Below are 12,054 nucleotides of genomic sequence, written 5' to 3'. Positions count from 1 at the left end.
CGACGGCGACGACAGGGCCTCGGCTGCCCTCTTCCTATTGGACGATGAGCTGCTGTCCTTAGGTGTTTGATCAGTTTTTTTGTTTTTTTGGAGTGGTGTAAACCACTCCTACAACTGGCTTTGTTAGTTTACGTGTCTGTTCGTACCAAAAAATGAGCATGGTTGCTATCATCACCCAGTTCACACGGGTGTGATTTCATTACGTCAGACATTACGTCAGACCACAGTTGATCAGTCTATATAAGACCTTACACCACTCAGTTCACACGGGTGTGATTTCTTTTTTGAGTGGTGCAAACCACTCCAACAACCAGCTTTGTTTGTATCCGTGTTTGTGTGTACCTGTACGTGGGGCCCAAAATAATGAGCATGGTCACTGACATTACGTCAGACATTACGTCAGACCACAGCTGATCAGGCTATATAAGACCTTGCACCACTCAGTTCACACGGGTGTGATTTTTATTTTACCGCTGATTACTGTCAGAATGTAGAGCTATTTACTGTAACCCTGTTACTGAACAAACACTATGTAGCGTCAGTCCTGAACTGACACTGGTTACTGAAAGCGAGATCTAGTTTAGACGTGTATATAATAAAAAACAAAAACTGATGACCAAATAAACGTTGACTTCGTTTTGAATTCAATGGTATTTATTTACCGTCACTTCAGCAGGTTAAACAATGAGATTATCAACAGCCTTTGTTCTCATGATACAGTCAACAAACTGTTGCCTCTTTCTCTTCAGTAGCACTTGTGCTTTGTAAGCCACTCCCTCATATAGCCTAGACAAGGCCAACACCTTGGCCTTGACCGTGACGTCAATTATAGAAATAAAAAGCATAGAAAAGAAATGGATAGAAAGTAAATGGCTCTTACACACTATATAGAAATGATTACTTATACATTATAGAGATATTTAACATTTATTTTAATTTTAAAAAAAATCACTTACCGCTAGACCTTCCTTTGCCCGTATTTGTCTGTTTGTGTGAACATAAACATGATGATTTGATTGGCTGACCACCCCATAGCGATGATTTGATTGGCTGACCACCCCATAGCGATGATTTGATTGGCTGACCACCCCATAGCGATGATTTGATTGGCTGACCACCCCATAGCGATGATTTGATTGGCTGACCACCCCATAGCGATGATTTGATTGGCTGACCACCCCATAGCGATGATTTGATTGGCTGACCACCCCATAGCGATGATTTGATTGGCTGACCACCCCATAGCGATGATTTGATTGGCTGACCACCCCATAGCGATGATTTGATTGGCTGACCACCCCATAGCGATGATTTGATTGGCTGAGCAAAGTACATATTGAAGATAAAAGTGAGGGCAGAAAAGTGAAGACGCCAAAAGTGATTGACCGGAATGACATTTGTGATGATTTGATTGGCTGAGCTCGGAATGTGATTGATGTACATTGTACAGTATTATGATGCATGGCGATGTATGATGATAAGAGCGCCCCTCACTTCACACACTGAATTTTTAATTATCATTCAGGTTTAAACGACCCGGTCCCCTCACTGAGCAGCCAGGCCCCGCCCACACTCAACGAGCTGAGCAATCACAGGAGCTCCTTCAACGAGCTGACCAATCACATGGGCTCCTTACAGGTACTGGATAGGGGTGGGACGATATGGGTTCCTCACGATACGATATATATCGCGATATTAGGCCCTCGATAACGATAATATCACGATATTCGATATATTGCGATATATCGATATATTGTATGACATTTCATCAATATCGATTTTTTTATCGCGGGAGGACGTATCGATATATATCGCCATATCGATATTTCAGCACACCCCTAGTACTGGAACCATTTAACGCGTAGCCTCGTGACCATGCTTTTCGTCTCGTCTCCGAGGAGAACAGCCTGGTCAGAGAGTGTTTATAGGGGATGGGGGCGGGACTTCCGTCCTATGTATTTCCCCCTTCTTTTTTTTTGTACCAATCACAACACTCGTTTCATTCCCGGAGAATGTGAACAGATTCGTAAAGAGTCAACGTCATAAATTCCGGTACTTCTGTTTAATAACAGCGTGATTAACGTTAGGGATGTTTTTTTGGGACAGATCCCAATCACCAATTGTTTTACTCATGATTGGCCGATACCGTAAGGGGACAATTTGAATATTTCCAAAATTATAATAACGTAAAAACCCAAACGTCAAAAGGTGTGTTGGGAGGAAGGGGAGAATGTTTAGTCACAAAGATGTAAAATGATATTATATTATATATCTCACTTTTTTTTTAATTATTGTTTTATAATTTTTATCCCACGATTTTGTAACCCAGTTTTTTCACCCAGTGCCAATGATCTAATGTAATCCTGGGCGCACTTCCTCTGCCAACCTGGGGGGGCAGCGGACTGACATCATGCCTCTTTCTATGCATGAGGAGTCCAAGCTGCTTCTTTTCACCTGACGGGGGGGGAATTTCCCTGGCCGGACGTAGCGCGTGGAAGGAACACGTTATTCCGACCAGTTCCTTTCCCCTCCATCAGGCGCCCCGGCTGGCCAGGGGGAGGCAGTTTAGAGACCAGGATTACTGCATGTTTTTGTGAGGGCACCTACCCTATATCTCACTTTTATAGAGCGTCGCAGTCCCGCCTCCTACCCTGGACCAGGAAATGAAACCCAATGCATTTTCCTCATAGACATTTCTTAACGTATTTATTTAAAGACGGTTACGCCGCGGACAAAGCCAACTCGAGTCGTGACAACTCATGACAACACAAACAATATTTTGGACCAAACAAATAATTAGAAAAAATAAAAAAACGGCAGGTTACAACACTTTTTTTGTTGTTTTTCTTCTTTGTAATTATTTGTTTGGTCCAAAATATTGTTTGTGTTGTCATGAGTTGTCACGACTCGAGTTGGCTTTGTCCGCGGCGTAACCGTCTTTAAATAAATACTTTAAGAAATGTCTATGGGAAAAATGCATTGGGTTTCATTTCCTGGTCCAGGGTAGGAGGCGGGACTGCGACGCTCTATACCACTGGTATAATGGTATAAAAGATTGGTTTGTCCAGACAGGGTAAATTACCGATCGAGTCATTTGGAGGCCGATTGACCGATCACCGATCGGTGACCGATAGATCGGAGCGTCTCTAATTAACGTGTTATGCACTGTTTCTCAACGTGTGGTCCGTGGCCCACCAGGGGTCCAAATGGACCCGTGGCCCACCAGGGGTCCAAATGGACCCGTGAATGTAAGAATGTACAAATGCCCGTAAGGGTCCATACATTATTTGAAAATAATAGAATCATATAATTTCTTCCGTGTTGTGTTCCAGGCCACAGAGCCCAGTGTGGACCTGTTCGGCAGCATTGCGGCTCCAGGTCCGCTTCCGTTCCCAGCGGCTCAGCTGCCCCAGGCCGGCCCCGCCCCCCCACAGACACACAGCCTCCAGGACCTCCAGGACCTGGCCATGTTGGACCTGGGAGACCACAAGACCTGGTACGGACTTACCCATCCAGTCAGTCACCACAAGACCTGGTACGGACTATCCATTCAGTCAGTCACCACAAGACCTGGTACGGACTTACCCATTCAGTCAGTCACCACAAGACCTGGTACGGACTTACCCATTCAGTCAGTCACCACAAGACCTGATACGGACTAATGGACTATCCATTCAGTCAGTCACCATTGGTGCATTTATATAGCGCCTTTATCCAAGGCGCTTTACATAGATTGTACATTACATTCACCCATTCACACATACATTCATACACCGATGGCGGCTGAAACCATGCAAGGTACCAACCAGCACAATCAGGAACAATGTGGAGTTCAGTGTCTTGCTCAAGGACACTTCGACACTAACCCTGGGGGAGCCCGGGTTCGAACAGGCAACCTTGCTGTTACCATCCGACCACCATGCAAGGAGTTGCATGGTGACCCTTTGGTGTGGTTTGGGCCATTGAATTCCATGTGTTGAATCACTTGGGACAACGTGCATCGATGTACGTCAACGTGCAACAAGACGTATCACACGGACGACACTAAAACCGTCTCGACCCTTTGGTGTGGTCAGGGCTTTACAGACCTGAAATGGTCATTCCGGGGTAGCTATTTATGTGTTTCTGGTAATAAAACAAGCTATTATTATTATTAGTTGAACAATGTCCAATTGTCCATCGATCAAAAAAACTCAATGTTCAGTTTTAACTCTCACATTCCACACAAGGGCTGGCTCGTTTTGTTCATCTTTCACGTCATTTATATCTTCTACAGTTTACCCAGTCCGATGCCCACCGTGGGCAGCAGCTTTGGGATGGGAGCGGCAGCAATGCCACCGTCCACCATGCCCAGTTCCCCCGCCATCTACCCCCACGGCAAGAGCCTCGTCCTGGGCCCCTCGGCTGCCCACGGCCTGGGCCCCTCGGCTGCCCACGGCCTGGGCCCCTCGGCTGCCCACGGCCTGGGCCCCTCGGCTGCCCACGGCCTGGGCCCCTCGGCTGCCCACGTCCTGGGCTCCTCGGCTCCGGGCAGCCCGTTGTTCCAGTGTTCGGGGTCTCCGTGCCACCGGCCTCCTCCTCCCCAGCAGGGCAGCAGCCCCGCCAGAGGACCAGAGATCTCCCTGGGCAGCGTCCACGTTCCCCTGGAGGCCATCAGACCCAGTGAGCATCGCCCTTCATTTCTGACAGAACTTTAATTTGTCTTTTTAACCGTCTGGCCGCCAGCATTAATTAATCTACCTGTATCTATCGCGCATTGCCAAGGTTTTATCGCGCGTAACACTTATTTTGAAGAGCCAAATATCCAATGACAAAATGCTGTGTGTGGTGTCTTGACCGGTTGTTGTTCTCTCGGTCGGTGGTGGAAAAACCCGACCGCGAGTATCACAGCGCCTGCTGTCGGCCGTTGAAAAACCTGGTTTTCACCAGAAACGACATTCATTGCGCCGATTTGGAGATACAGGCCATTGAAAGCAGCCCATAGAGTGCAAGTGAATGCGCGCGCATCTTCAAAATGGCCGCGGTTGACTGTGATGCTAACGAGAGGCAGCTAACAATTTGATCGGATCAAAACATCGATTTAAGAATATAAACCCTGGAAATGTATACTACGGTTCTGGCGGGCTTCGTTGTTAAGATTTTAGAACTAAATTCACGGTTGATTTAGGCGACCAAAATTTATTTTGGCGGGCCACGATGGCGCTGTAATGCCAGATTTTATTTATCTAAATAGCCAATCTACAAGCTCATCGTGTTGTGAGCTTATAGATCGGCTATTTTCAGAGCGGGACACGGCAACCAAGAATAAACTTTCCATTTCTCCTAGTTTTTATTTGTTGACAATTGTCAATGTATATATCACTGTGCAAAAAGCATGGAATACGGATGTGTATATTACAGGAAACTCCCGTTAAACTTTCCAACAAACTCCGGTAAACTCCCGAATTGTACCATCACACCTGTATATTACCGTATATTACTGTATATGTGACTAAATTTGACTGAGGGACTGCCATTGGATTTTTTTGAATTTTCGTTTTTTCATGTCATATGAAAGCAGGGAATCATAGCTTCAAATTGACATATTGGTTGTTCAGTTTGACCCACCAGTTTTGGAGATATGGTTTATAGAGTAATGTTTTGCAGAAAACAGCGAGTTGAGAAAACAGGCTTGAAAGGTTCACTTCTGTGGTCTCTAACTCTAACATTACACCTAGCTACATATTTGGGCATTTACTTCATATTTACATGTCGATTTCAGCTCTGACACTTATTTCAGACATGCTCTAGTATGTGAAGAGTCTGCCTGTGCTATTAACTCATATTACAAAAAAAAAAAAAAGGTTTTCCTCTGGTGAAAAGCTGTAATTTGCGCGATGGCAGTCTCTCAGTCAAATCTGGTCACATATGGCTGCTAAACTTGAGGTTTACGGGCAAATCTAGTGCCCATAATTGTCCGTTAACTCCTCTTTTCACGCACTGTTACTCATAGTTTTAATCATCTAAGTCCTAGTTTTTCTGACTTTTTTAATTTAGCTTTCGACAGTGAAAAAAGGTAGTCTGTGAACATTTATAATAATAGTAGTCGACTGACAGTGTACAAATATAACCAAATGGAGCCTTACGGGTCCATTTAGTTCCATTTGTACACTCTCAGAGTTGCAGACCCGTACGGGGCCATTTGGAACCCACTCAAGGACACTTTGAGACCCACAGGGGTAGCAGAGTGTTTCCAGTGAGCCAACATGCACAGTAGCAGCACCCTGACTCTGTTTGACCAGAATGGAACAGAGCCTTCATTAGTATCATTAACACTGACTCTGTTTGACCAGAATGGAACAGAGCCTTCATTAGTATCATTAACACTGACTCTGTTTGACCAGAATGGAACAGAGCCTTCATTAGTATCATTAACACTGACTCTGTTTGACCAGAATGGAACAGAGCCTTCATTAGTATCATTAACCCTGACTCTGTTTGACCAGAATGGAACAGAGCCTTCATTAGTATCATTAACACTGACTCTGTTTGACCAGAATGGAACAGAGCCTTCATTAGTATCATTAACACTGACTCTGTTTGACCAGAATGGAACAGAGCCTTCATTAGTATCATTAACACTGACTCTGTTTGACCAGAATGGAACAGAGCCTCCTCCATTAGTATCATCGGTAAAACCTGTGAAGTAAGTATAGAGCGTCACAGTCCCGCCCCCTACCATGGACCAGGAAATGATTCTCCGTTCATTTTCCTCATAGACATTTCAGAAAGTATTTATTTAAAGACGTTTACGCCGCGGACAAAGCCAACTCGAGTCGTGACAAATCATGACAACAAACACAATGTTTTGGGCCGAACAAATAATTAGAAAGAAGAAAAAAACGCTTTTTTTGTTGTTTTTCTTCTTTGTAATTATTTGTTTGGTCCAAAATATTGTTTGTGTTGTCACGACTCGAGTTGGCTTTGTCCGCGGCGTAACCGTCTTTAAATAAATACTTTTTGAAATGTCTATGAGGAAAATGCATTGGGATTCATTTCCTGGTCCATGGTAGGGGGCGGGACTACGACGCTCTATAGGGAACGGGCCTGGAAGAAGGCGGAGTTATTCCGTGTGCATAATGCCCTATTCCTGATTGGCTGTGCCTGCTGCAGGCAGGGTTCTGATTGGCTGTGCCTGCTGCAGGCCGGGTTCTGATTGGCTGTGCCTGCTGTCTGTCTCCCCAGGTCGGGTGCTGCCCGTGACGGCCTACGATAAAGACGGCGTCCGCGTGCTGCTGAACTTCGCCTCGGACTGCCCCCCCGCCCGGCCCGACGTCCTGGTGATGGTGGTGTCCATGCTCAACACAGCGCCCCTGCCTGTCCACCACGTGGTACTGCAGGCGGCCGTGCCCAAGGTGAGGAGAGACATGTCTTAATGCTAATTAATGACTGTAATCTATCTATTAATGCACCAAGTCTCTGTACGTCTGTCCGTACGTCTGTCTGTCTGTAATCCACGTAACTCGAGAACCGTTCGCCCCACCGACTTCAAATTCGACACACATGTTCCACACCACTGCAGGGGGTGCAGTGGCCGGAGATCGGAGATCTCCGTCAAGTTCAAGGTCATGGTCAAGTGCCCAAGATTAAAATAAATAGGACGGAGATTAATTATATCAAAACCGATCGCATCGCTCCACAGCCTAGAAGCGCTTGTTGCCCAATCCTCGATGACGCGCAAGAGTGACACGTCATCGAAAATGTTCCCTGCCTGTTTAGCTGACGAAAACGAAAATCTTAAAACGTTCATAACTCCCGATCTAAATCATCCCGTCTAATTCTGAAAAAAAATCCTGTGTTTGACGGCCTTCCGCGGTCCAGTCGCTAGTCGCGATAGATTTATTCTTACCTCCCGTTGTTGTCGATCGACTCTAGAGTGGTGTGGCTATTGTTAGCTGCTACACAGACATTCACAACAACTTCCGGTGCACCGGTAAAAGTGGTCCGGGCGCTATAAATGATGGGCACATTTTAGTAATGGATTAAATAGGTCCGGGCAAGCAAGGTGTTAACAGTTTTTGTGCAGAGGTTGGCGCGTATCGGAGCAACGGTTTGTAGCGGTTTGTTGGGGCGAGCTCGCGTCGGGGTGCCAGTCAGAGACCCAGTCTGACAAATCAGGTCAAATAATCACAGCCCCAACCACCGTACAAGGGATAGACAAATAAATATATCAACCCCTGGAACAAACAGTAGACACACAATAATACCATACAGAATCATAAAGGAAACCCACACAGACAGAGGACTTCATTTACCACTGAGCAGTGTATTGTGTTCAACAGTGAAACCAAACCCAAAATCAAATAATACATGTTCAAATGTTTTCTTTGCAGATAATGTTCAGTTCCCGCATCACTCAAGTCACACTTGAGTGTGACTTGACGCAATATGACGCACAAATGATGTTCAGGCACGCAACACCCATATCAGACAGTTTAATGAATGTTCCCCCAAACAACACCCATATCAGACAGTTTAATGAATGTTCCCCCAAACAACACCCATATCAGACAGTTTAATGAATGTTCCCCCAACACCCATATCAGACAGTTTAATGAATGTTCCCCCAAACAACACCCATATCAGACAGTTTAATGAATGTTCCCCCAACACCCATATCAGACAGTTTAATGAATGTTCCCCCAAACAACACCCATATCAGACAGTTTAATGAATGTTCCCCCAAACAACACCCATATCAGACAGTTTAATGAATGTTCCCCCAAACAACACCCATATCAGACAGTTTAATGAATGTTCCAACACCCATATCAGACAGTTTAATGAATGTTCCCCCAAACACCACCCATATCAGACAGTTTAATGAATGTTCCCCCAAACAACACCCATATCAGACAGTTTAATGAATGTTCCCCCAACACCCATATCAGACAGTTTAATGAATGTTCCCCCAACACCCATATCAGACAGTTTAATGAATGTTCCCCCAAACAACACCCATATCAGACAGTTTAATGAATGTTCCCCCAACACCCATATCAGACAGTTTAATGAATGTTCCCCCAAACAACACCCATATCAGACAGTTTAATGAATGTTCCCCCAAACAACACCCATATCAGACAGTTTAATGAATGTTCCCCCAAACAACACCCATATCAGACAGTTTAATGAATGTTCCCCCAACACCCATATCAGACAGTTTAATGAATGTTCCCCCCAAACAACACCCATATCAGACAGTTTAATGAATGTTCCCCCAACACCCATATCAGACAGTTTAATGAATGTTCCCCCAAACAACACCCATATCAGACAGTTTAATGAATGTCCCCCAACACCCATATCAGACAGTTTAATGAATGTTCCCCCAAACAACACCCATATCAGACAGTTTAATGAATGTTCCCCCAACACCCATATCAGACAGTTTAATGAATGTTCCCCCAAACAACACCCATATCAGACAGTTTAATGAATGTTCCCCCAAACAACACCCATATCAGACAGTTTAATGAATGTTCCCCCAACACCCATATCAGACAGTTTAATGAATGTTCCCCCAAACAACACCCATATCAGACAGTTTAATGAATGTTCCCCCAACACCCATATCAGACAGTTTAATGAATGTCCCCCAACACCCATATCAGACAGTTTAATGAATGTTCCCCCAAACAACACCCATATCAGACAGTTTAATGAATGTTCCCCCAACACCCATATCAGACAGTTTAATGAATGTTCCCCCAAACACCCATATCAGACAGTTTAATGAATGTTCCCCCAACACCCATATCAGACAGTTTAATGAATGTTCCCCCAACACCCATATCAGACAGTTTAATGAATGTTCCCCCAAACAACACCCATATCAGACAGTTTAATGAATGTTCCCCCAAACAACACCCATATCAGACAGTTTAATGAATGTTCCCCCAAACAACACCCATATCAGACAGTTTAATGAATGTTCCCCCAACACCCATATCAGACAGTTTAATGAATGTTCCCCCAAACACCACCCATATCAGACAGTTTAATGAATGTTCCCCCCAACAACACCCATATCAGACAGTTTAATGAATGTTCCAACACCCATATCAGACAGTTTAATGAATGTTCCCCCAAACAACACCCATATCAGACAGTTTAATGAATGTTCCCCCAACACCCATATCAGACAGTTTAATGAATGTTCCCCCAACACCCATATCAGACAGTTTAATGAATGTTCCCCCAAACAACACCCATATCAGACAGTTTAATGAATGTTCCCCCCAACACCCATATCAGACAGTTTAATGAATGTTCCCCCAAACAACACCCATATCAGACAGTTTAATGAATGTTCCCCCAAACAACACCCATATCAGACAGTTTAATGAATGTTCCCCCAACACCCATATCAGACAGTTTAATGAATGTTCCCCCAAACAACACCCATATCAGACAGTTTAATGAATGTTCCCCCAACACCCATATCAGACAGTTTAATGAATGTTCCCCCAACACCCATATCAGACAGTTTAATGAATGTTCCCCCAAACAACACCCATATCAGACAGTTTAATGAATGTTCCCCCAAACAACACCCATATCAGACAGTTTAATGAATGTTCCCCCAAACAACACCCATATCAGACAGTTTAATGAATGTTCCCCCAAACAACACCCATATCAGACAGTTTAATGAATGTTCCCCCAAACAACACCCATATCAGACAGTTTAATGAATGTTCCCCCAACACCCATATCAGACAGTTTAATGAATGTTCCCCCAAACAACACCCATATCAGACAGTTTAATGAATGTTCCCCCAACACCCATATCAGACAGTTTAATGAATGTTCCCCCAACACCCATATCAGACAGTTTAATGAATGTTCCCCCAAACAACACCCATATCAGACAGTTTAATGAATGTTCCCCCAAACAACACCCATATCAGACAGTTTAATGAATGTTCCCCCCAACAACACCCATATCAGACAGTTTAATGAATGTTCCCCCAAACAACACCCATATCAGACAGTTTAATGAATGTTCCCCCAAACAACACCCATATCAGACAGTTTAATGAATGTTCCCCCAACACCCATATCAGACAGTTTAATGAATGTTCCCCCAAACAACACCCATATCAGACAGTTTAATGAATGTTCCCCCAACACCCATATCAGACAGTTTAATGAATGTTCCCCCAAACAACACCCATATCAGACAGTTTAATGAATGTTCCCCCAACACCCATATCAGACAGTTTAATGAATGTTCCAACACCCATATCAGACAGTTTAATGAATGTTCCCCCAAACAACACCCATATCAGACAGTTTAATGAATGTTCCCCCAAACAACACCCATATCAGACAGTTTAATGAATGTTCCCCCAAACAACACCCATATCAGACAGTTTAATGAATGTTCCCCCAACACCCATATCAGACAGTTTAATGAATGTTCCCCCAAACAACACCCATATCAGACAGTTTAATGAATGTTCCCCCAACACCCATATCAGACAGTTTAATGAATGTCCCCCAACACCCATATCAGACAGTTTAATGAATGTTCCCCCAACACCCATATCAGACAGTTTAATGAATGTTCCCCCAAACAACACCCATATCAGACAGTTTAATGAATGTTCCCCCAACACCCATATCAGACAGTTTAATGAATGTTCCCCCAAACAACACCCATATCAGACAGTTTAATGAATGTTCCCCCAACACCCATATCAGACAGTTTAATGAATGTTCCCCCAAACAACACCCATATCAGACAGTTTAATGAATGTTCCCCCAACACCCATATCAGACAGTTTAATGAATGTTCCCCCAAACAACACCCATATCAGACAGTTTAATGAATGTTCCCCCAAACAACACCCATATCAGACAGTTTAATGAATGTTCCCCCAAACAACACCCATATCAGACAGTTTAATGAATGTTCCCCCAACACCCATATCAGACAGTTTAATGAATGTTCCCCCAAACAACACCCATATCAGACAGTTTAATGAATGTTCCCCCAAACAACACCCA

At 44.2% G+C, this 12,054-nt stretch overlaps 1 protein-coding gene across 1 annotated transcript in view; it reads left to right on the top strand.

Moving 5' to 3' along the window:
- The window catches only part of LOC306936280 (ADP-ribosylation factor-binding protein GGA3-like), a 42,809-nt gene that overhangs the window by 24,152 nt on the left and 6,603 nt on the right, over positions 1-12,054 (top strand). The window contains exons 10-14 of the mRNA XM_079519769.1: positions 3-62; positions 1,526-1,638; positions 3,333-3,496; positions 4,277-4,662; positions 7,225-7,394. Coding sequence (XP_079375895.1) covers positions 3-62; positions 1,526-1,638; positions 3,333-3,496; positions 4,277-4,662; positions 7,225-7,394 — 893 coding nt within the window. The remainder of the gene's footprint in view (positions 1-2; positions 63-1,525; positions 1,639-3,332; positions 3,497-4,276; positions 4,663-7,224; positions 7,395-12,054) is intronic.

Source organism: Electrona antarctica (assembly GCF_951216825.1).
Source record: "Electrona antarctica genome assembly, chromosome: 14".
Lineage (NCBI taxonomy): Eukaryota > Metazoa > Chordata > Actinopteri > Myctophiformes > Myctophidae > Electrona > Electrona antarctica.
The sequence above is the reverse complement of the archived record's forward strand: the minus strand, read 5'-3'. Positions and strand labels throughout refer to the sequence as shown.